This window comes from Condylostylus longicornis, unplaced genomic scaffold (genome assembly GCF_029603195.1).
Source record: "Condylostylus longicornis isolate FDR11 unplaced genomic scaffold, ASM2960319v2 ptg000004l, whole genome shotgun sequence".
Lineage (NCBI taxonomy): Eukaryota > Metazoa > Arthropoda > Insecta > Diptera > Dolichopodidae > Condylostylus > Condylostylus longicornis.
This window is the reverse complement of record NW_026577973.1, coordinates 1,238,894-1,265,488: the sequence shown is the minus strand read 5'-3', so window position 1 is coordinate 1,265,488 and position 26,595 is coordinate 1,238,894. Positions and strand designations below refer to the sequence as shown.

Genomic DNA, 26,595 nt, shown 5'->3' with positions numbered 1-26,595 from the left:
CCTTCAAAATTGTATTTTCTTTAACTTCTAAACTTAAATCGAATTTTGGTATATAGTTCTGATAAAACACGTGCAATAAAATCTGCATCATCTGAAACCTTTGTCTGAACAAATTTTGGGAAACCTGTTTTTGAAACCTAATAGGATTTCTGTGGCGAACAGGCATGACGCTAATGTAATTGAATTTTATTAAGGAAGAACTTTAAAAAATTTAGTAAAGAGACTTTTTTTTGTTTATATTTATATATGACAACAATTTGAGCGAATATGAAAAAAACTGTACAAAAATGGATGAATGCTTAAAAAATTTCAATATTATTTTTAAAAGTTACTTATAACAGCATTTAAAAGTCAACTTTAACTTTTCCATATTATAGCAACATCAGCGATAGCAAGCGATCAACTTAAATCTATGGCAATTTCATCAGATGTTGATGGTAATTTACCACTTTATATTAAACAGACCAGGCAAGGTGAAACATTTGTTAATAATGCCCGTGTAGTACCATCTCGCACATTAGAATTTAAAAATCATTTGGACAAAAAACAGGTAAAAGATCTTTAGAATAAATTAAATAATGTGTAATTATATAGAAAGAAAAAAATCATTAAATTATTTAAATTTATAGGTCATTTATGTAATTGATCAAGTTCTAGAGCCATTAACACAAAACGGTCCACAAAATATTCATGTTCCTGTAAATCCAAGCGCTTTTCAATTATTAAATTTTTATGAATCATTTAATATTGGAAATTTCAAATTAAGGTAAGTTTAAAATTTATGTGATGTGGAAATTATTTTTTTGTACCAAATTCATTTTGAGCCCTGAAATTTTGAAGAGATTCTAGTTTTTAATTGCAAACTGCTGAAACTTCTTGAACTGTTGAATTCTTAAAAAGAATATAAAAAAAAATTGTAACAATTTTGAAGATATAATAGGCGAACAACTATATTGAATTTCAGGTTTGTGTTAATTAAAAGATTTTTTAACACAAATTTGGTTTGGTTTTGTTTAGGTCTTTCAATTTATTTAGAAACCTTTACACAATTTTACCCATTTAATGTTTTAACATTTACTAATGAAATCGCTGAAAAAAATTATCCTTCCGTTCAGTTCATTAACCTTTTTATGAAAAGAAACAAAAGAAAGACGAAAGGACATTGTATTTGATAAAAGTCCTTGCTTCAATTTATTTTTTATCATTTTTTTTTTCAATTTTCCTTCCGTTAAGTTCATTGGAATATAAACCAGGAATTTTCAGGGTGTTGCATCTTAGTGAAACTAATAATTATTTTCATAAATTTAACATCAAATTTTAATAATTAAACTGCCTTATCAGAACAAAATTAAGAAATGAGAATGTTTAATTCCAAATTTCACCACTTATTAATAAGATAAAGCAAATCGGATTAAAAAATCCTACAAGAATAGTTTAAAAAATTGAATTATGAAATAAGTGTGGATGACTGTGCTTTAACAGTTACGCTTTGGTTTATTTTCTTTCTCATTTTAAAATATTTTGTTGGTTGGAGTTTTAAACACTACAGCTGCAACGAAATTTTATCACAGTTTTTGCAACTATTATACAACTTGAGTTCGAACCTCTTGTCAGCAGCAAAATTAAAAATTTGTTCTTAACACAATAAATAAATTGTTCACAATATTTTTTATTTTAATATGTTGAAATCCATTGAAATTTATTCAGTTTTTGTTTGTTAAAAGAATAAGTTTCTCGTGAATTTATTTCACCCCAACAATTGTAACACCTTTTAAATGGCAATCTTTACCAAAAAAAAAAACAATTTATTTAGAATTTTCCTTGTGGGTATTGGTTTTCTTAAGAGGCAAATTTTCTTTATAAAAAAAAAATGTATCCTTGTCTACTTAGAAATTTATTTTCACAATTTGAATTTCCTTGAAATCGATCAGTACTAATTTTTGCTGTTTACTTTTTGGTTAACAATTCTTATCGATTTTTAAAAAAAAGAAAAAAAAAAAAAGAGAATTGATATTTCAATTATCCTTCTGGAATTTTCATTTTATATTTGAAAATTTTCAAATTTCCCCATAACCTCAAGATATGTAAGACACTACAAGTGAGAAAGAATTTTCTGTTTCTATAAAATTTTTATAATTTTTCTTTATTATTTCTGCTTTAACTAAATAGATTTTACATACGTACGTACACATTTAAATTCTGTTTTTTTTCATTTGAATATTTATAGGTCATATAGGAATCAGGTACAACTTATGAAAAAACAAGATCTTTATAATGCACCTGGGGAGCATACCTTCTTTTTGCCAATTGATTTAGGATTCAAGGTAAATTAACCAAATATTTACAAATTCATAAATTTATACAGATATACTTACAAATATTTTTTTTTCCATTTTTTCTTTATTATTCTTTCTTTTTGTCCGATATGCATTTGGGAATATGTAACTTAATTCAATATCAATTTGAATAACACATAATTTTTTTTTCGATTGTCTAGACGACAGCCAGAAGCGCTCTTGTAGATCATAAAGTAATTGATGGTCATGTTATATTAAATAATCCACTATTTACAGCAGCTGCACCATTAGATCAGCCTCAGACCACTGCCGCTTTTGAAGATAATATTAAAGTATCTGTAACATTCTTTGAAACTGGTAATAAAAGTAAGTACAAAATTTTATTAAAATAGCAACTCATTAATAAATCTATATGTATGAAATTATATTTTGTCATATTAACTATAAATGTGAAGGTTGCTTCCAGAAAAATTTGTAATATTTTCTTCTTATATTTCCAAGGCACAGTTGGTAGCCGTTTTGTCTAAAAAATCTCTCTTTCTCATAGTAAAAAAAATATTTTACTTTAATTTTTCATCCGCTCTCATTATTTATTTGTTTTATGTTTGTATAAAATCTTAAGAATAGGTAAAAAGATGAAATCGCAGCGCTAAAAATATTGGACTGTACTTCTACTTGACTTGGAATCAAAACAATTTTCGAATTTAATACATTAATAATATTGTGTCAGCTAACTGTTATACAAAATTTTATTTCAATTTTTGAAATTTATGAAAAATACTTAAAATATTGAGTTTGGATCCATGAGTTTTCTTAATATTTCTCGTATTAGATCCTCAAGTTTTCTTAATATTGTACAAACTGCAAAAATTATGTTTAGCATATTTTAAAAAATTCCAAATCTTCATATATTTTTCTATAATTTTGTCTGGAATAAAAATAAATTTTATTTGAACCAAGGTATAAATGTGCTTTAACGTCCTTTCGATGTGCAAAGTATAGAAGAAAATATTTGCAAAAAAGTAACTTGTAAAAGGTAAATAACTTTTGCTTTACCACACTTTTACCGCAGGGGTGCGACATTTATTTCAATTATTTGGAGAATTGATAAAAAAAGGAAAACCTTAAATTGTCTTTTATCATAAAACTTTTGACACCAAGTTCTTTCTCTAATTGTACAAAAGCTTTAATATGACAATTCTTTAAACATTAAAGACAAATTTGTGACATTATCAGTTTTTATGTTTAAACCAAAGAATTTTTCCTGAACACATAGTTGTATAAGATTTGTATACTTAAGAAACTTACTGTTAAATTAAAGATAATGGTTTAAAATACTTTTAGTTGAATATGTTAATGATAGAATGGCATTATCGGAGAATTTTAATCCTATGCGTAGCATTGACAATTTTCAATAGACTTTAATCTTAAGAAGCAAAAGAATATGTGAACGTATGAAATGCTTTAGAACAATTGAAATTTTTTATCTGATTTAAATAGAAATTTTTTTGAACATTATGTAGGATATTTTCAATAAGATTTGATTTTAAATAAGAAACTGTATACCAAAGTTAACATTGGGCATAAGTAATAACTTATTAATAAATCAATTCTTTTCCTGCCAGATTAATTTCTCTCAATACGAAAAATTTTTGTCAAAAATTTTTTGGAACTTTTGTTAGCTTTGGGACTCGTGAAATTACTAATTAACATTTTAGTAATTTCACGAGTCCCAAACTCATTGTAGTTTATTTTCCCGCTGAATTCATATGAAATATGTATAAATTTTTTAGTAACTTTAGAATTTTTCTTCAATCCTCTTAAAACGTATTTAATTTTAAAGTACATTTCCATTTTGTTTGAATGCGAATTATTCATAAATTCTATTTCAACTTCATATAAAATTTAACAACTGATAAATTTCTTATAGATTTTGATAATGTTCAACTATTTAAATTGGGATTTAGTTCAGTAATTTTTGGACATAGTACAGTTTATTTAATTCTTGAACAAACCTATATTGTTTGCAATTTTACAAATATCAAGTTGGTGTTGATAACAATGGTATTTGCAGCACATTGTATTTTATCTACTTTCAAGATTGGAAAGTTTTTAGTTTGTTTTTTGTTTAAGAGCTTTAAACAATTTCACACACTAAATGAAAATCCTTTAATATTTCTGTCAAATCCCATACGTTTGTCATTTTGTTAATCAAAAATTTATTTAATATGAGTTTGTCTGTTTCTATAGTTCTACAACATTTTAAAAGATCCATTAGTTTTGATTAAAAACCATGAAAAAAAATATGAAAATTTCAGAAAGGAACAGTTCTTTTTTGTTTAAACTTCAATTTACAATAACTTTACTGCACTTGACTTTCAGGTAGGCAAAAAAAAACAAAAATGATTTGTATATTACAAAAACTGTTCATGACTAAAATTTTTTTTTGTGGTGGTAAAACTGTTGAATTAAACTGAACCCATCTGATGTTAAACTTTTAAGCGTATTTAAAATTCATAGAATTGCAATGTATTTTGTGACCTATACAATTTATTGTTACGACATTTTAAATAAAGTGAGGTAAAGTTCAAAAAAGACATGAAAATGAAAGATTATGGTTTTGAATAAGTGTAAGTTGTTGTAGGTTTTAACGCCTAGGATTTTTGTGTTAAAAATTGAATGAGAAATTTTTGAATTGCGTATCTACTTTTTTTATCCTTTTATTTTGAAATTCGATGACTAAAAGAGTTTTCGTGTAAACTTCATGTTATTTTTATAAAATGAAAGTAGTGTTGAAAATTTGATTTATTTTTTCATTTAACGATAACTTCTTAGACGGTTTATCTAAAAAAAATTTAAAAGCATTTTATTCAGAATGGGTGTGTTACAGAAGTTCATGTTGAATTCATTTTAAAAGTGATTAAAACTTATTGACTTTTTAAAATAATTCCTAGAGTGTAGCTGTTTATTAATATAATCTTGCAGGCTTGATGCTTTTTCCGTGCTTGAATTATATTTTAGTAGAATTTTTACATTTGTATACGTAATACTGTTAAAAGCTATTTCTGTTTAATGAAAACATTTTCAAGAGAATCTCCTTATTGTTTTTTAATTCATATAGTACCCATTTTAAATAATTACGTTCGCGGATTTTATTTGATGAAAGAAAAAAATCGCCATTAAATTTTCATAAATTCATGAAATATATTTGATTTCTTAATTCTGATTTAGTATAACAATATTTTAATAAAATTGCTATATTTCATACTCATTTCATATTTGTTATACTAACTAACTGATTAGTCGACGTTCCTTAAGTCCATATTTAATATAGAGTTACAAAATAAAAATGAGTTCAGATTACTTCAACAGAATACTTTAAAATAATTGTTATATTTTTACAAAATTGGTATGAAAATGAAAAACATTCATTTCAATCATACACAACAAAATTTATGTTTGTGTAACATTTAAATTTTTTATTTTAGTGTACGTTAAGTCAAATACAATTACTGCAGATCCAAAACACCCAAGAGGTGTTGTACTTGCTGAAATTGTTAAAGCAAATATACCGGTTCAAAATGGTGTTGTACATTTAATATCAAGGCCTTTAATGATAATTGATTCAACGGTAACACAATTTTTACAGGTGAGTAAATTAATTTAATTAATTTTTTGAATATAATTATATTTATTTTTGCTAAATTGAAAAATTAATAAAGAAAGGTGTGAACAAAATAATGTTATAAACGCCATAATTACACTAAAATATTATACTTTTGTGTTTTATATAAAATAAAATAGATTTGAAAATGAAAATGAATATATACAAATATCAAGACAGAAACTTGTTCATAATTGGCGTATATTTATATTAAAAAAATATAATAGAGAAATTTCATTTAACGTAGAAAAATATAAATTCGATTAAAAATATTCAAGATTTAACATCTTTTCGAGAGAAAGGCTATTTTATATTTTGATTTAGAAAAGATTTCAGCTACCGTAAAAAGGAAAATATCGCCAAAAATAATTTCTGTAGAAGATACACAATATTTTAACATGCCTACCTGATAATTAAAATTCTGATTTCTGTGGCGTTTACATAATATGGTTATGTTAGAATTGTAATAAAAAATACTCGCTTGGTGTGATTTTACATTTTCTGTAAAATTCATAAAGAAATTTTTTTTAAATTAGTTATTATATAGAATTTACTGCATTTAAACGAAAACTTCAATTTATTAAATGGTATTTATTTACGGTTTTCGTTTATTAATTCAATAAATTATCGTTAATTAAAATTAATGTTTTTTTAATAGAAGTTTGATTAATATTTATGCAGATATCTTAATCTCATTGAAAAAATGAAGATATCTAACATGCAAGTGGCATAATTATAATAAATATATAATTGTGAGTTTTTCATAGGATATGATCGCTACAATTAAAATTGGCAAAAAACACGATACATTCGGTTTTGAAAATTTTCGACTTCCGTCTATTTCAATTTTACAACAATCTTATAACGCAAATATTTTTTATCTGGCAATGTTTTACTATAGGCGTGTAGTATAATCATATCAATTAGAAAAATGAGTGATTAGTGAAAAAATAAAATTTAATTAAAAAATCTGAATTTGTAGGATTTATTTTAATATTATACAAATTGATGACTACGTTAAATTAAAGAAATATTCAACATTTATTATTCTGAATATAATTTATAGCAAAGAACTTTTTAATTTAAAGTAAAAATTTAATGATATTTCTTAATTACTTTATTGAAATTTCGAGAGCATTCTTTTTCAACTTTGAATTTAAAATTGAAAAATTATTTTTTGTAAATATATTTATATCAACATATAAAATAATTGAAAAGAAAAAAACTCTGATAATTAATAACTAATATTAATTTTTTTATTTACTTTCTATTTCATTTCTTGTTTTTTCTACACATAAAACACAAATATTAACCTTAAATAAACTTACAAAAAAAAACCATCGCATCTTAAAAAAAAAAATGAAATCTATAAAACTTGGAAAACGGAACTATTAAAAACTTTTTCCTCCTATACCTTTTACATTAAAAAAAAAAACTATAAATAAAAACTAAAAATTGGGGGTGTTTTCATTTAATGGTTAACATTACCAGTCATTCAAGGTAAAGTAATAAAAAATTATATTATCAAAGGATATTTTTTAATTAATAAATAAATAATTATGCATTTTAATATTGATTAAAAATTCATATGCATCCATTCATTCATTCATTCGTTTTAACATAATTGAAATGCAAAATTGTTTTGAAGCTTTGCTTTATTCCTCTTCATTTAACTCTGAATGCAATGTTATTTTCTCCCGTAACATACATAAATACACGCTGTTGTTGTATAATGTAAAATGCATAGATATTATTTATACTTGAAATAGAAAAATGTATGTATTTAGTAAATAGCTTAAAAATGCTTTATAAAATGGAATAGAATGGCATGTTGGTGTTTAATATATACCACAGGCTCATTAAATGCAAAAAAAATGACAAATAAAAAAAATCCATTGCTAAAAATTTCATTTAGTTTAGAAATAGTTCATCTTTTATATTCCATTTTCATTAATTAAAATCATACTGAATTCAAAATTTGCATGATTCATTTTTTTTTTCAACTTTTGGATAAAAATTTCGAATTTATTTTTTTTTCGTTGACTAATCAGCTTTATAGCATTCTAGCTTATATCATTCAGTCTCTATATATAGTTTCAGTAATTGCATCTAATTATTCTTTGATCTTTATAAATTTATTATATAATTGTATAAAAAAGAAATAAATGCACAAAACATTTTCATTATTTCACGCATATTTTAATACAAAACGCTAAATTAATATTATATAAAATTTATATTTAACATAATTTTAATATGCATTATATTATTAAAATTATTAATAATTGTACATTGATGTAATTCTTAAACACAAAATATTCATAAAAAGTTAAACATTTAGTTTTAATTAAAAATTAAGCTAACAAAAACACTGAATTCAAAAACTTTAAATTTCATATTTTTCTTGTGCAACTTATATTTTAATTAATCTGTGGTTTTAAGTAAAAACTTGTTAAATAAAACAAATATTTTGCAAGTAAATCATATTTGAAATTTATATTTTAGTTAAAAACTAAAAAAAAACTGAAGCTGTTGTAATTTACCTAAATTAACTTCCGAATCAGATAAGTGGACTGTGATCAAAAATTGAGCAGAATATATACGTGAATAAAATTTTCAATAAATTGCCAAACTCTTGTTACGATATTCTCGATTTGCAAAGGAAATATGAAATTTATTTGAAGAAAATTGCTATCTTTTATATTTTTCTTCATTATTTACACTTCATTAAATTATAAAAAATTCAAAATTGAAGTGCAATATAAAATTATATTACGCAGTACGACTTAAAAAGTTTTTGCTTCTAACCACTTAAAAATAAATACAAACAAGTAAAAACGTTTCAGTCGGTATAAACCGATTGAGTTAGGTGCAGGGTCCTTTCGTTATTGTGTAGCAATCACTCAAACCTGTGAAATCATTCAATAGAAACTTCACGGACATGTCTAACCTATAATTGGACACCTGACTGCCAAGTTTCATGAATCTGACTTTATAATTTTTCCAAATATTTAAAATTAGCTTTTGGAGTTGTATGTCAAGTACCTGAACCTGACAAGTAATTCCATCAAAACTTGTCAATAATATCTGATCTATAATCGGGCACACAACTGCCAAGTTTCATGAATCTGACTTTGTTATTTTTCCAAATATGTAAAATAAGCTTTTGGACTTGTATGGGAGCTACTCGAACCTGTCAAGCAATTCCACCAAAACTTCAGAAATATATCTGACCTATAACTCGACACACAACTGTCAAGTTTCATGAATCTGACTTTATTATTTTTCCAAGTATTTAAAATTAGCTTCTGGAGTTGTATGGCAGGTAGCCGAACCTGTCAAGCAATTCCTCTAAAACTTCAGAAATATATTTGATCTATAATTGGACACATGACTGCCAAGTTTCATGAATCTGACTTTATTATTTTGCCGAACATAAAAAATTTACTGTTAGAGTTGTAAGGCAGCCACCCGAACTGGTGCAGATATCCCATTATAATTTTTAGAGCATGTGTAGAATATAATTGGACACATGTATACAAAATTTTATATTTATAGCTTTATTAGTTTTTGAAATATTTAAAATAAACTCTTTGAGTCGTATGGCAGCTCCCCTGACCCGTTGTCCGACTTAGTCTAATAACAATAGGGTTCGTCCTTGGCACAAAAGAAAAAACTTGTGAAAGTTTGGTGTCGATTGCATTATTCGTTTTTGAGTTATCGTGCGATCGTACGGACGGACGAACGAACGGGCGGATGGACGGACGGTCGGACGGACGGACATGTCTAAATCGACGCAGAATTTTACGCTGAGCAAGAATATATATATATGTCCATACCGCAGATGACTCCTTCAAGTAGTTACAAACTCCATACCAAAATTAATATACTTTTCACGAAGTGCAGGGTATAAAAGCCATTTACAACATGCGTGAAAGAAAATTATTTAGTTCCATGTTTAAAATAGAACGAAATGAATTCTTAAATAAAATTGCATATATTTAGGAGAAGTAAAAAAAATTATTAAGTAGTAAAAATTTGAGTAGATTGTATTATAAAAGTGATAGATTTTCGCCTGTAAGCTGGTTGCAAGTGTAAGTTTACTTGTAAAGTTAAAAATAACATCATTTTGCAATTGCAATTCTCATAATTCAATATTATAAGAGAAATATGAAAAGAAAGCATAAATGGTTTTTAATTTTGTTAATTTTATTTCTAAACGAAATGAATTAATTGAGGTAACAAAATTACAAAGCAATATTGAAATGTAGATAAAAAGGCAATTGGAGTAGAGCTACATATAAGTTTTAAATTCGCTCTTTTATAAGCAAAAGAAAGAGTCTTTTGTTTCATTAAAATTAAAAGAGAAGCAATCATTTGAATAGAACCTTGCTAATTTTAGCAATAAGTTGTTAAAAGTGATTGTAATATTTACAAACATATTAATCAGACGGTCAAACATTGGTTTTGGTAATACACGTGGTTCTGATAACAAGTTTCCTTGCTAATTATCTAAAGTTAAGTGAAAATGTGACAAATTGCTTATCAAATGAGCGCAATTAATTTTAAATTTTTATCAAAAATATTAATTGTATTAATATTTTTTCCAACTTTTTTAGAAAATTTGTATTGTGTCATAGAATTTGTATAAACTTCAAAAGGTTTCATATTTAGCCCAATAGGTTTGTCTCCTGTGATACTTTTAATTATTTATTTAAAAGTAATCGTATTTCACTCTTATATAATTAGATATCATAGGATTTTTGTTTTTTGATTTTTTAAATTAGATGTTTTCTTTTTACTAAAAACTAAACTATTCTACGGTGTAAACAATAATATGCAAGGGAACACATATATATACAAAAAAAAATATTACAAGCTTTTCTCCTCACTGAAAATAATTTAAAATTTTATATAATGAGAAAATAATAACATTAAGGGGCTGATCATCTATTTCGCTATTTTACTCGGAAAGTGAGAAGAAAGTGAGTAACTATCATGTACTTGAAAAATGTAATTTTCGAATGAGAAGAATTATTTAGTATTGCGTATCTCGTTTTTTTCTAAAATGCATACAAAATTTATTCATTTTGTTTTTGAAAGTGAGACGGTCAATCGATATTATGAAAACATCAAATTTACAATAAAATGAGTTATTGGAAAAGTGAAACATCCATCTGAAAATACTAAAAATTCTGATTTGAAAGTGAATAAAAAGTGAGTAAAAAAGCGATAAACACGATCAGACTGTAAAATTTGTAAGCTTAAATTTTTCGTTGGTCTCCATTAACAACTTAGAAAACATTGTTATAATTTTCCATGCAACAATCAAAAATCCACTGTAAAACTGCTCCTTAAAGTATTTCATACAGTAAGTATCAAACTATCAAGTATTTCATACTGAAAAACTGCGCGATCATATTTTAAAATGTTGGAAAAATTTTTATTTTTAGTGAGAGAAAAATTGTTCAATGTGTTCTCTTTAATATTATTTTCTACACTTACATGACAATCTTTTCAATATTACAAAATTTCATCTTTTCAATTCGACCTCTGTATATTGTTTTTGTTCTTAGTTTCTACATTATGATTATTAACATTTAATAATAAACAACAACATACTATTACCATAATCTTTGTACTGACATCATAATTAGTGACTATGCTATATTATTATTTAGAATTAAAACAAAATCAGAATTTAAAAAATATATAGATTTATTAATTTTTTAATTCAAAACAAATCAGCCTTTGTATTGTTCTTTTTTTTTCGTTTTTCAAAAAATCATCCAATTCATTAACGTTTTCTTTAGGATGTTTTATTTAATTGAGTGCTTGATTATTTCAGATATTTTTTTTGCTAAATGTTTTTTCAAAAAAAAAAAAAAATTATATAAATAATTTAATAATGATTAAAAGAAATTAAAATATTAATAATTAATATTATATTTCTTTTCTTGATCTCTTATTATGTTTCTTTCGAATATCATTGTTTGTTTTTTAACTTAAAACTTCGAAAATGTTAAAAAAAAATCTTCGAAAAATTCGACCAATTTACGAATTCGTTTAAACACTTAAAAAAAATTTATATAATTATAAAAAATTAAAACTAAAAACTAGATTGATGTAAGTATTTTTAATGTTAATGGAAATATAATTATAAAAAAAAATAGATTTTATAATTAAATTTATAAATATAAATAAAATATATAAATATATTTGTATATAAAAGTTGAAAATTGTGAAAATGTTTTGAAAACATTGGTAGAAAACGTATATATATATATATATATATATTTCTTTTTTTAATTTATTTCTGTAATTAATAATTAATATAATTTGGTTCCTTTTTCGATAATTTCTTGTTAAATTGTTAATTATGTAATTGAAATTTTATTATGTTATTATAATAGAAAAGAAATAAAAAATATTGTTTTTATTTTTCGAATTCAATTCAATTATGAAATTATAGAAGCACATAATAATTATTAATTAAAAATTCGATTACAATATTGGCAAAAATTATTGTAAATTTAATTAAATTTCATTATTCATTTTCAATTGAAAAAATAAAAAATAAGTTTCTGAGTTATAAGTTTACTGGGTCTTTATGTTACGTTGTATATACGCAAATAATTAAATTATAACAAATTCTTCTCGTTTTATTATTATTAAAAATTTTATTCTCTGAGAAAGTTAAATTTATTAAATTTTCATAAAATTTCGAATAATCAAATTTTGTTCATACAAACTGTGTTTGATCTGATGTAAAAATTGATTTGTAAAGTTCGTCGTAGCAATTGAGAAAATTTTTATCTCACTGAAATTTACTCGAACGGGAAACAGTAGAAAATAAAATTTTCTCATTTATCATAATTCTCTCCTATTGTGTTCATATACATCAAATAATTATTGTGAAATTATTAGATGTATACATATAAAGTTGTATATGAAAAAAATTAGATGTAAAGAAAAAAACTATAAAATTTTGAAAATAAATAAATATTTTGTATATGTTTGAAATTAGAATTGAGATATTTCTATACAGAGCTCGTATTTTTATAATTACGATTTACTAAGAGGTTATTAATATTATACGATTTTTTAAAAATTTCCTTCTTTGTATGAACGCCTCTTACTTCATCAAATTTCATTCGAATCAGTTTTACTTAACAAAATCAAACATTTTTTGAAATTCTTTGAGATATGAAACAATACATAGCTCCTATATTTGTTGTACGATTACTCGATTTCAAAATTAATGAAAACATTTTCAAATATAAAACATTCACAAAATTTCTCTAAACGCTATTATTTAAGGTTCTTCATTATTCACCAACACTTTCAATGCATTTGGTTTCGGTTTGAAAAATGCATTTGGTTTCCGTAAATTATTAAAAATTATATTTTGAATTGTTCCAAGAATTTTTTGGAAAAATTCCGGTTTTTATAAATTCTGAGTCATTATGAATTTCCCTGAGGGAATTATAAAGGAAAATATTTTTAGTTCAACTTACAAAAAATTATGACTTACAACTGAATTAATCATTATTTACTCAAATCTTTAACTTGTTTAAGAAAATTCATCATCATAATTAAAAATTAATATTCGTTCCTTGTTTTTGTTTAAATTAAAAATTATGTTGAAAAGAAAAAAATTTTGCACGCCAAAAAAACAAACTAACATTTTTTAATTTGAATTTTTATTGTTTTTGTTTATGTTTTATATTATATTATAAGAACAAAAGAAGAAAAAAAAAAATTTTTCAAAATTTATAATTTTATTGTCAAGAAATTTTTAATTTATTTACTAAATTTACATTTTGTTTTTGTTTTAATTTATTTGTTTGTTTTCGTATAAAAAATAATTAAATTTATGATAATTTTTCGCATAAAATTAATTTTATGAATTCTAATGATAACAATATTTAAGGATGAAGAGAATGGAGCCTTACATAAATTCTATGAAACAATTATGGATATTGGTGGTGAAGTTCTTGGTGAAATTGCAAGTTTACCAAATGTAACAATATTGGCACCTAGTAATGAAGCATGGGATAATGCTAATATTAACAATGTAATTAGGTCAGTAAATAAAAATTAATTTATTAAATTTTCATGTATATATGCATAAATTAATTTTCTGTAATAAATTAAAATAAATAATAAATAAAAATATTTGTTTTTTTTCTAAATAATTTAAATGCGAAAAAAGAAATCGAGAGAAAATGAAGGATATTTTGAATATGCACGTAATTAGAGACAGAGTTGATATTGCAACTATTAAAGCAAGAAATGAAAATCGAGTAAGTTTCCGGATTTTGTAATTTAAAAATTCTATATCTTGTTGAGAATCAAAATTTTTCGTATTTTATATTTAAAAGTCTTATGAAATTTAAAATAAATTTTTATTATACTCAAACTAGATTACGTTATTACCGACTTTAAATAATCGAACAGCATTGTATTTCAATATTTTGGGTGATACGATCACCGTTGAGGGTAAAGGTGTTAATGCAACTTTAATTCAAACCGATATCGCACAAACAAATGGTTATGTACATATAATCGATAAAGTTTTAGGTGTACCATATACCACAGTTTTAGGAAAACTAAAAGAGGATCCAATGTTAAAGTAAGAAAAATATTTTGTTTTCTTTTTCCTGTTAAATTTACTAAATTCTTGAATTTTTCAATTTAATTTTTATTTCTTATCAAATATAGTGGAACTTATACAATTGGAACATTTTCTGATTTCAATAAACAATTGGGTGATACAACTAAACGTTACACTTATTTTGTTACACGTGATAAAGGTTGGGAATATTTGAGAAATGAACAACCATCAAAATATAAAAAAATATTTATGCCAGAATTTAGATATCATGTAAGTAAACAATAAAATAATTTCTTTTTGTTAAGTATTTCAATAAAATTAAGTTTAATGACAAATACAATTAAATTATATGGGATCAGCATTGTTAAGTGCGAGTTTAATAGAATAGTTTAATTTGTATTCTTAATAATTGTAATATTTAAGTTATTGCAAGAATATAAAACTTAAAAAAAGGCGTTTAAAGAATATGTGGTATAAAAATCCGACCGAGTAGCTTATCGCATTAAAAAACGAACTGTTTTATTGAAAAATTATAAAAACATTTATCCCTGAAGTATGCAATAAATTCAGATCAAATTAATAAAATAATTCGAATAATCAAATTAAGTATGTTAAAACAAAATAAAACACGTGTTTCACCCGATTAGAGGTTTTAAAATGGAAGAAGTTTGTGTAGAGTGTGGGGTTTCTAATCGTATTTGACTTTCGGCCATCTTTTCGAAAATAAAAATTTAACAAATGTTCTCTTAAACACTTGTACTATATTACAGAAATATAGTTATTTACTTTATATTATGCCAAAATTCTATGTGAAATGAAAGCAAAATTTTAGAAATTATTTAATTTCCATCAAAACAGAAGAAGAGAAAATGTCAGACCTAGTTAGATGAGTCTTGATTACTTTGTTTAGAAAGACATCGCGAAAAATTCAAGTTTCTCCCATCAATTTTCCTTTATTCAAAAATATCTTCTTATGTACATACTTTAATGGCCAACTGGTGGACAGTTCTTTGTTATATATCAAATAAATTAAGGAATCATTCTTTATATAAAATATTGTACAATTATTTCAACAAAAATTATAAATTTTATTTTTCCATTTCATTTAGTCAACTCAACTTTTAGAACGTCATCTAGTCATTTCTGATAGAATATATAAAATGAAAGATCTTGCTGAAATAACAAAAAGAGAAGGTCCTACGGTGTTGCCAACCCAAAGAGATTCCCTTAAACTTGGAATTTATGAAGAACTTGGTCGTAAGTATACTAATTTATATATGTTTGTACAAGTATATATATGTGTATATTGTGTTAACATATATTCATATACTTATATACTTATTTAATATATAATTAAAAAACAAAAAACAATTTTTATTTTTATAATAATAACAAAAGAAAAGATATTTTTGGTTTGTTTCTTTTATTTGTGTTAATCAAGTACCTTTTTATATAGTCTCTCTAAATATAAATTAAGTATAAACAATAATTTTGGTTCGATTTTGAAAAAGTAGTGTTTTTCCATTGTTGAGTTGTTTTTCTTTTTCATTTTTTTTTGTTTTTTGTTTCATTCATGCTCATTCTTAAATTATTTTCTTCCTTTTTATCACAATATTATTGTATTCGATTTTTTTTTCTTGTTTTCATTTTATTGAATAAAAAAAGATTGTACAAAAAACTCATTATTATTTTAAGGATTTCATTATCCCTAGAATTATACCGTTATTTTATTTTCTTAAAATCAGTTTTATTTTGGTTTTTTTTTCGTATTTCCTTTCAATTTTCATCATTTCGTATTTCCGTTTCTGTTTATTTTTATAATTTTACAAAATGTATCCTTCTCATTTCATTAAAATTATATTTCTGGAAAGTATATTATATATATTTTGCTTGTAAGTAGCATATAATAATGTATAGGTTACAAATGAAAATGAAAATGGAAAAAAAAAAACTTAAAAATAAAACTGGTTTTTATTTCATTTTTTTCTTTTATTTTTGTATATTTTTTCTTTCATTTGTAATTTTGTACGGATTTTTATACTTATTTAATGTTGATTATTTTGAAGCATTTTCCCAATATAATCCGAAATTATTTTTCTTTTATAAATGAGTATATTTGACAATTATGAGGTACTCGCATGAATACGAATAAAAAAAATTGTGACAGCTTTATTTTTCAGATTAATTAAAATTTTATTAGGCCAGATTGGAAAAAAATTCGGTATTGGTTAATTATTGGTTTACTTTTTATTAGATTTTATATTTTTTTATTTCCACTTCAAATCACAAGATCTTGATGAATTTGATGTTCCGGTATATTTTAATTTATGATGAACAGATTATGATGAATATTGTAGTATATGTCTTTCCAAAATATAAAAAATAATTTTTAAATTTATTTTGGAAAAAAAAGAAAACAAAAAGATAATAAAATTGTTACAATTTTGAAAAAAAAAAATTTAACCCTTTCATTTCTGTGGTTATTTACAAGTAACTATTAATACCAGTGCTCTTATAATTCCCGGATTGGGACAGGATTTTTTATTTAGCTTTTGGAAGAAATTTGCTTCGACTATTTTGTTTGAGCTCCGCACAAAAAAGTCACAAAAGGTGAAATCAGAAGCCATTTTTAATGCAAAAACGAAAACCTTCCCACGAATAAGACTACAGTTTATTAAAAATTTATAAAAATATTGAAAACCCAATTCAGTGTTACGCAAAATGATCACACAATAATTTCGTGGCATAATTTCGAACTCAAAAATAATGAAAGCAAAAATAACTTGTCAAAAGTTTTAATAATGTCGCGAATTTCAATTAAATTTGTAATAATGACGCTTTCAATTACGAATTGTTTTACCTTTATTAATTTTATTAATTTGAAAAACAAAATTATTATTAAAAGTTTCATTTCGTATTTGTGTGAGTTAAAATGAGCGTAAGAATTTTTTTTTTCACTCTCATCTCATCATTTTTGAGTTTTTTATTTTCATTTTGTTTTTACTGTTGATTTTTTTTTGTTATATCCGAAATTGTTATATTTTTTTATTCTCTATTTTTGTTTTTTGGGTAAAATTGATTTTTTATTCTTATTCTGTTGTTTTTGTATTTTCTACTTTTGTTTTTTCAACTTGTTTTGATCCTTTTTATCACATATACAATGAAATATAATATTTTTAATATTAATTAAATAAATAAAAATTTTCATATAAAAAAAAAAAATTATTTTTTTCTTCTTTCTTTTTCTTTTTTAAAACTCTCATTTTCTCGTAACTGTTGTTATTGTTATTAAAAATTATCGCCGGCCCAATACAAATACGTAAACGTTAAACATTTCATTCATTAAAAATATTTTGAAAAAAAAACAAAAACAATTAAAAAAAATTTAAAAAAATATCAAAAAAAAAAGCTTTCTCCAATGAATATAAAAAAATAAAAGTGCCTGGTGAGTTAAAAAATAAATGCAAAAAAAAAAGAAAATTTTAAATTTAAATTATAAATTAAAAAAAAACCAAAAAAAATTAAATATAAATTTGTGAAAAAAATTAGCTAAAATTTAAATAAAAATTTAATTCTCCTTGTTTTTTTTTTGTATCTATTTGTAAATTAATTTTGTTGTTTGGTAGTATTTTCCTTCCAAAAAAAAATTAAAAATAATAAAACAAGATTGAGTGAAATTTTTATAACCACAAACAAAATTATGCCTACATTCTAAAGATTCCAAAAAAAGTAAATTTAACCCTTACATGCATGCAAATTTAAAATCAGATTTCATACGGTCACAAGAGCACAGAGTTTTAATTTATTTTCAAATTTGGTCTTAGCATGCATTTATGGGTTAAAAAATTTTCATATTGTAGCAAAATTTATTTTTTAAATTCGAAATTTTTCTAGTTTGAAAATTTATAATTATTCTTATTATTGCGAAATACTTTACGATTCGAAAGCATGTTTGGCATTTAAATATTTTTAATATTTGAATGAAAATTAATTTTAATCTGAGATTTGTTACAAGTTTTTATACCCGTACGAACGTATGTTCGAAGGGTATACTAAATTTGCCTTACCGTTTGTAACGCTGAGAAATAACGGTCTTAGATATAGACTCAAGTGTATGTTTTTGATCAGCGTCAAATTCTGAGTTGATTTAGCTTTGTCTGTCCGTCCGTCCGTCCGAACGATAACTCAAAAACTAATTGAGCTAAGTTCACCAAATTTTCACAAATGATTTATTGTAGTAAGTGCCAGAACCCTATTTAAATTGGACATGATCGGGGTACCGGTTCGGGTAGCTGCCACACAACTTCAAAAGTTATTTGGCTATATCTTAGAAACTATAAAAGCTATGGTATTGAAATTTCACACAAGCGAATATATTACTAGGGCCAATGTTTTTGATAAAATTTGTTAAAATTTCTTAGCTTTTTCTGGTAGCTGCCATACAACTTAAATAGTAGTTTGGCACACACAGTATTTTGAAAAACAGACAGTATTGAAATTTTGCATAAATTAATGTGTCCCTTAGTAAGTTATGGCATCTTTATTTGCACATAGGATAACAAATTCGTACGGGTATCACAGAGTTGACAAGGTCAACTCTATTTTTTTTCTCGTTTTTTCTTAAATAAAATAACATTGAAGAAATAAAAGTGATGACCAAGATATTAGAATAGTATAAACAAGCATGTTTCATGGCAGAACATTAAGACTATTGAAACGATCACAATTTTAAGTAAAAAGTTATTTTGTATTTAAAATTATTGAGGATTGAAAAATTTGCGTATTTACATTGTATAATTTCGTTCTGCTTTTAAAATCGTAGAGTAATTCGTATAGAAAAAACTCTATACACACAAATTGTATAGAGTCTTTTTCATATTTATGCTTTTTTTTAAAACATTTTATTTACAAAATTCAATTTGCTTTTAATTAACCAATTGGTACACCCCCTACATACGCCATCTTAATTAATACCTGTGTTTAATTTAATTTTTATAGTTATTTTATAATAATTGCTTAAATTCTACACTTTAGTAACTATTTTGAAAATTTTTAATTGAATTACTATATGATTTCTTTTATATTAGAAATAATTATGAATTTATTAAATAAAATTATTTTTCAAAATTTAATTTTTTTTAATATAATTAGACCAATATGTATAACAATTATAAAGCTTTAATAAATCTTATTGGTAGAAAGTATGCGAGATTTGTTAAAAAAATGCGAAAATTATTAAAAATCATCGTATGATTCGATTATTTTTGTAAGATTTATGTTAACTCTTAACATAACCTGACTTTGAAATTTTAAAAATACTGTGTTGCTACAGTAAACTGTATAAAAATCCTGTATTGCTATTACAAGTATTTGGAAATTTCAAGTCGTAAACTGAATTCTAGTAATGCCTTCTGACATAAATTTTTGAGTTTAGTGTTAACATGTCAGCCCTAATGACAATAATGTATTTTCATGTCGGTTATAATTTCAACACATTTATGTCAATGTTAATGTCATTGTTATGAATATGTCAAAATCAAATTATGTAATTTATTAGTTGATTTGTCATATTTTAGCACATTGATTACATTTTGAAGATTTACAAGAATTATATGTTTGTATAATTGTAATTAAATAATGTAATCACACTGTAATAAAATTTAATTATGTACGAAATTTTGAAGGTACCGCGTTTCGCATTTTTTACATTCGACGCATTCTTTCGAATATTAATTAAAATTTTAAGTATTTTTGAATTTTTTTGAATTTTTTTTTTTTTACTGAAAGTTCACTTAAAAAAATTTCACTCAACCTTTAAAAAATAACTTGAATAAAATTATGGACACAAAAAAAAAAATTCAGTTATAAAATGAAAAAATATTTCATTAATTTTTAATTATGTTGAAATTATTGTTAAATGATTGTTTTTTAAAGCGCTACTGCTTTTTGTTTTTGTTTTTATTGTTTGTATTTTTTTTTGTTTTTTTTGTTTTGTGTTTTCCCTTCTGTTCTGTTATCTTTGTGTTTCTTCTTTTATCATTTTCTTTTCCCTTTATGTACCTATGTATTTTCTCTTTTTTTTATACAAATTTTACCTTGTATATTTATTTACCTGTAATTTATTATTGTTAATGTTGCTGTAGACTTTTGCCTTAAAAAAATTTTATTATTAAAAAAAAATTTTTTTTTTCTTATTTGTTCATTTTTGGAATTTTGTTTTCTTAAAAATATAAAAAGGAAAATTCCATTTTATGGTTTTGAGGTCCTTAATTTTCTCGTACAATATATAGGATTGAAATTTTTAGAAATTGGTGATATAAAAGAAATTTTTCATGGGGAAACGCAAATAAAAAAAAAAAAAATTATTATAAATGAAATTGGGGATTTTTTCTCTTTGTTTTTTTTTTCGTTTTGGGTTTTGTTTCGTTTTGTTACTATCTTTAGTTGCCTGATGTCTCTTTAAAGAAAATTAAATGAAATCAAAAGATAAAGATTACTAAAGATTTTGAGACATTACTTGTCTATGTGTATGTATATCTGTATAATGTACAACCATAATAATATGTACCGTTATAGGAGAAAAGATCCTTTAAAGAAAAATGAATTATTTTGTTTTTGTTTTATGTTGAGAGCTTTATTGATGCTTAAATTGAAATTAAATTGAAAAAAGAAGTATTCTTTGCGATCCTTTAAAGTTAATACTACAATATTGTTGAATACTATTAGAGTATAGTAAAGACGATTTAATTTTATTTTAAATTTCTATAGTATTGCAGTACTGCGGTTCTATGTGAATGTTTAACTTTTGCCAAAAATTAAAAATGTTTTGCCAAAAATCTTTTATTTCTTTGTTTTTACTTTAATCAATTTCATTGCTTTTGTGCTGTCTTCTAGCGTTTATAAAATTGAAAAATTACTTTTTTTTTTCAATTATAGTATAAATTTTCACTACGAAAAACTGCAATAAGGTTATGACTGTATAAATTTGCAGAAATTTTGTTGTCTTGTAAAGAATTTATTAGATAAATTTAAAATGAATGGCAAAAATTATAAGAACTGCAAATTTTATTAATTTATGTATTTTTTCTTTGTTCTTTTCTATAGACTTTGGAATATAGATCATTGAAAGAACTCATATTTTATTAATGCATTCTTTTTGGTAAATTTTTTTTTAAAAGCAATCATTATACATTTTTCGGGGGATCACATTTTTAAAGTTTTGAAAATTAAAATTTTAATCATAAGTGTAAAACTACTCCATAAATTAAAGTAATTTTGCACTAACTAGACTTAACATCTAGCTATGTGTTACACTACACTTTACGGTACAAATCAACTTAATTGTAGTATGCACTGCACTAATCAACTTAATTGTAATATGAAAGTATATTTAGCTGGAAATTATTAATTTAATGTAAATTAATAAATTCTGTTCATATATTTATTATATTCCTCATTCATATATGAAAAAAAGAGTTAATTGCGTATGGGGAGTTGAGGTATTCAGGCAAAATCAAGAAAAAATTATTAAATTCTGTTAATCTTTATCCGTTCACTTTTCTTTTTATCCATTTACATAAAATTTAAAGTCAAATTAAGAAATGAATTTCTCTAACCTGAAATTTATTTCACCTACTTCCAGTCATTTTTGATTTATTAACCCTAAGGATTCGAAATATGCCAGTTAGATTTGTTGTTGTAAGGAAATTGTTTTTTATTCAAATTTGCGAATATATTCAAATTTTGGATTTTTCTTAACGCCGAGTCCGAAATGTTTAATATTTCAATATTTTGTATATGTCCATAAATGCATTAGCACAAACTTTCTTTTTGTATTTTCTTACAAACTCAGAAAATTTCATTTATTTCTCTGAAAGCTTTTAGCCAAGATGAATGACTTTACTGTGGGAAAACTTTGATTTTCAAAAATAATTTTAATTTAAGTTTTTGGCTTTCGTTTTTTTTTACTTTATTCAGAATTATTTTTCCAAAAATTTCGTTCAAATTTACTTCTTTTATTATTTAAGAAGTATGAAAAATTTTCTAATTTCTTCTCTTCACATGCTTTTTCAAAAGGCATACTTTTCTATAATAAGGCAGATTTAGTTTGCGCTCAAAAATTTAATGTTAATAGCAAATTTATACAAATTTTTAATATTAAATATTTTTAATAATAGCTTTACTGCATGTCTCAGAAATAAAATTTACTACACTCAAATTTTATTATTAAGAAAACCATATCGAATGTTTAATTATTTTAAACATATTAAAAATTTTCGATTTACTTATTTATGTTAAATTTTATTTCAATAAATCTTAAACATATTTACAAATTAAATATTTTATTATTTTCATTTTAATAAATTTATTAGAAAAAAAAAAAAAATTTTTTTAAAAAAAAAAATTAATATTTTATTTTTTTTCTTTGTGTTTTTTATTTCATTATTTTTTTATTTTCTTTTATAAAACTTATTTCAGGTTATTATATCAAATGGAATCTAAAGAAAATTGGGGTATTCCGTGCCGATGTAGAATGTACTAATGGAATAATACATGTATTAGATCATCCGATTATGGACAATGGAGATCTAATTGTAACTGGAAGCTTTACTGGTTTTGCAACACGTACAACATATAGTGCTTATCAAATATTTGCAAGCTTTTTAATGATAATTGTAGCAAAGCTTTTACTTTAAAAACTAATTATATAAAAGAACAAAAAAAATAAATAAATAAATATTTAAAAAATAAAAAATGAAATAAGGAAAAGAACAAAAAACATTTCAAATTTAAAAACACCAATGATTTCTTGGAAAAAATATAAAATAAAACCGAAAGCCTACAACTATACATTCAAAAAATTTTCAATTTCTTTTTCTCTAATTTTCGGTATTTATTAAATTTTTTTTTTTTAATTTTCAATAAAAACTGAGTAATCATTATAAAATTTAATAACAAATATACAGTTATGAGTTCGTTGACAGTAATGAATCCAGCGACATAAACAAAACGTCATTGTTGCGGAAATTTCGAAGGTTTTCAAATTATTTTAACAATTAAGTTTTCCTTAAACAAGTAAAATTCCCAAAATTGCATATTTATTGTCCTACAAAAATGTAAATATTTTGTTTGATAAAAATTTTTAATAAAGAAAATATTTTGTTGTTGCCAGAATATTTTGCATTTAAGAATGGCAAACGTCAAATTTTAGTCCGTATTCTTCCCGATAAGAACTTGAAATCCCGATGTTTCAAGTTCAAAATTTAAGAATTAACAAAAAATATGTTAATAAATCAAATTAATTCAATTCTAAAGTGTTATAAAATTTCGACTTTGCATATAATAAAATTTTTTATTAAACATTCAAAATAATAAGTATTTTTCAATTATTAATTCGAGTTAGAATCACAAAACTATAATGATTAACTTAGATTACTTGTAACGAACTCTGACTGTTTGAATATTTTATTATTCGTATGTACTCATGTACGATATAATATTATATACACTAGTATATTCTTGCAAAAAGATGTAAAGACATAAAAATAGTAACCATAATAAAATAAAAACCACAACGTTTTTCAAAATTGTGTTCCAAAACTTTTACTTTTCACTTTCAATAACCAATTATTTCAAAAAGATTTTAAAAATCAAAACAAAATTTGACATTTTGACAAATTGAAAAAGAACTTCAATAATCTTTAAGATCGAGATGAACCAGCGATAAAATTAAAAATCTTTATAAAAATCTCTAAAATATTTATTTGATATTTTTGAAATGAAAAAAAAAACAGAACAACTTAATTTACTGTTAAATAAAAAGAAAAAATACAAAGAATTCGCATAAGAACGCTAATAAAAATATTATTAAAACATATATATACATTTATGTATATGAAACATAGAAAATTAGAAAATGTAAAATTAAAAAAGTAAATTAATATTTTTCTTTTCTGAAAATTAATATTTCTTAATATTACAAAAATATAATATAGGCTGCTAAAAATTTACTATAAAAATTTTACAAAATGGCAACACTGTTAAAATACTAACAAACAATGAAAACAACACCATAATACCTAGCCATACTAATTAATCTATTCATATACATAATATGTATGTATGTAGTTATGAAAAATTTTCTGCTGTGATATTTTGTTTAGCAACATGAATTAAAAGAAATAAAAAAATAAATAAATAAATAAATGATTAAATAAAAACTATTTATTGAAATAAAATAAAACACACACAAAAATTTATATAATATAAATATACTATACATTTACACAAGATACAACACAACAGATTAAATTATGTAATATATTGACAATTCAAATGTCATACATAACCAAACAAATTTGACATTTTATTGTTTTCATTTAAAAAAAAATGAAGTTCTTTAAAAATAATTGTTATAAAAAAAAATTAATATATTTACTATCACTACCACTAAATAACCAAATTATATAAAACAAGAGTATGTACATTATTTATTTAGATTTTGAATTTTTTGATAAACAACAAAAATAACAACAACAAGAACAAAAACAACAACAAAATAACAACTATTTAGCGTTCTTAAAAAGCTACAACAAAAACAAAAAGAATAACTCAAAGAAATTCAATGAAATTCTAATATAAAACAAAAAAAGAAAAAATTAAATATAAAAAAAAAAATTAATTCAATCATCGAACATTCATTTTAAATCATTAGAAAAAAACAAAATAAAACACACATACACACCCCATTTAAATATATAAAATTGACATTATTTCACCGCCATTTTAATAATAATAAAAAAGAAAAAAAAAAAATGAAATCATAACCAATGTAATATCATCCTAAGCTAAAAACAAAGAACAAAAAATTAAAAAAAAAAAAAAACTAAAAAAAAGGACGGAATATTCAATCATAACTATTTTGTAGATACACGTTTATGGCAATACAGCATTCTAAGGACTGCCATAGTTTATAATACAAAAAGAAAAAATAAAATAAAAAATTAAATAAAAAATTGAAAAAAAAATTGAAAGCAATTTAAAATCAATAAATAACAGTAAATAAAAAAATAACAAAACAAAAAAAAACATGTATTAAAACCATTATTAAGTTAAAATTTAATTAATTTAAAAAAAAAAGAAAAAAGAAAAAGAAAAATAAATATATATATTTAAAATTTAAGTCACCTATCGAAATTTTCTCACTTCCATATTAAAAAAAAAAAAATAATATTTTTTCTTTTTTGTTTTTCCTGTAAAAGCCTGCCTCCTGCCTTCCTCTTTTTCTTTTGACCTCGTATTCTGCCACTTTAATATTTTCTCATAATTTTTAATTAGTTTTATGAAAAATAAAAAAAATCATACAAAAATAAGAAAAAAAAAATGAATAAATAAATTATAAGTATCCTTGCAAAAAAAATTTTATTTTAATCGTGTAAAAACAAAAAAAAATAAAAAAAAGAAATGGAAAAAAAAATTAAGTATTAAAAAAAAAACTTTAATTAATTAAAAAAGAAAAACCATAAAAGAATTACTTTATCAATAATGGATTCATTTGGGGGATAAAAGTAAATATAACTGAAAACAAAGAAAACAAAAAAATGGAAAATAAAATTATTTAAGAATTATAAAAATGCGTTTTATTCCTTCTTACTGCGTTAATCTGGGCTGCCTATCCAATGTATTCGGTTTAGTCAATACCGATCGTCATTATACTAATTAATTGAGTGCCTTGAAAGTTGTTTGTCATTTTAGTAGATGTAGCATTATGATTGCCTGCTAACCAGTGTTGCCCGTTTGGACTAAATGAGCCAAAGGTAGCCAATGTTTTTCTTTTTTAAAATTTTTTGGACCCTATAGCCCATTTTCTTATTTAGTCAAAATATTATAACATTATTTCGTAATTTGAAATTTAATATTAAATTATATTTCGTATAATATTGTGCATTTTATATCCTTAATATTTGTTTTTGTTTCTTCACTACTAGGAGGAACATAGGGCTAACGGATCATACCAT

At 23.2% G+C, this 26,595-nt stretch overlaps 1 protein-coding gene across 2 annotated transcripts in view; it reads left to right on the top strand.

The window, feature by feature from the left end:
• LOC129613993 (fasciclin-1-like) overlaps window positions 1-25,961 on the top strand; it is a 113,992-nt gene extending 88,031 nt beyond the window's left edge. Inside the window, exons 3-14 of one of the 2 annotated variants that reach the window (XM_055528362.1) lie at window positions 378-550; window positions 630-766; window positions 2,228-2,324; window positions 2,498-2,663; window positions 5,786-5,946; window positions 13,895-14,046; window positions 14,177-14,267; window positions 14,388-14,596; window positions 14,686-14,848; window positions 15,688-15,835; window positions 17,988-18,023; window positions 23,057-25,961. In XM_055528362.1, the coding sequence (XP_055384337.1) occupies window positions 378-550; window positions 630-766; window positions 2,228-2,324; window positions 2,498-2,663; window positions 5,786-5,946; window positions 13,895-14,046; window positions 14,177-14,267; window positions 14,388-14,596; window positions 14,686-14,848; window positions 15,688-15,835; window positions 17,988-18,023; window positions 23,057-23,274 (1,751 nt within the window). In that variant the 3' untranslated portion in view covers window positions 23,275-25,961. The remainder of the gene's footprint in view (window positions 1-377; window positions 551-629; window positions 767-2,227; window positions 2,325-2,497; window positions 2,664-5,785; window positions 5,947-13,894; window positions 14,047-14,176; window positions 14,268-14,387; window positions 14,597-14,685; window positions 14,849-15,687; window positions 15,836-17,987; window positions 18,024-23,056) is intronic. The other variant, XM_055528370.1, reaches the window with a different exon arrangement.
• The last annotated feature ends 634 nt before the right edge of the window (window positions 25,962-26,595 follow it).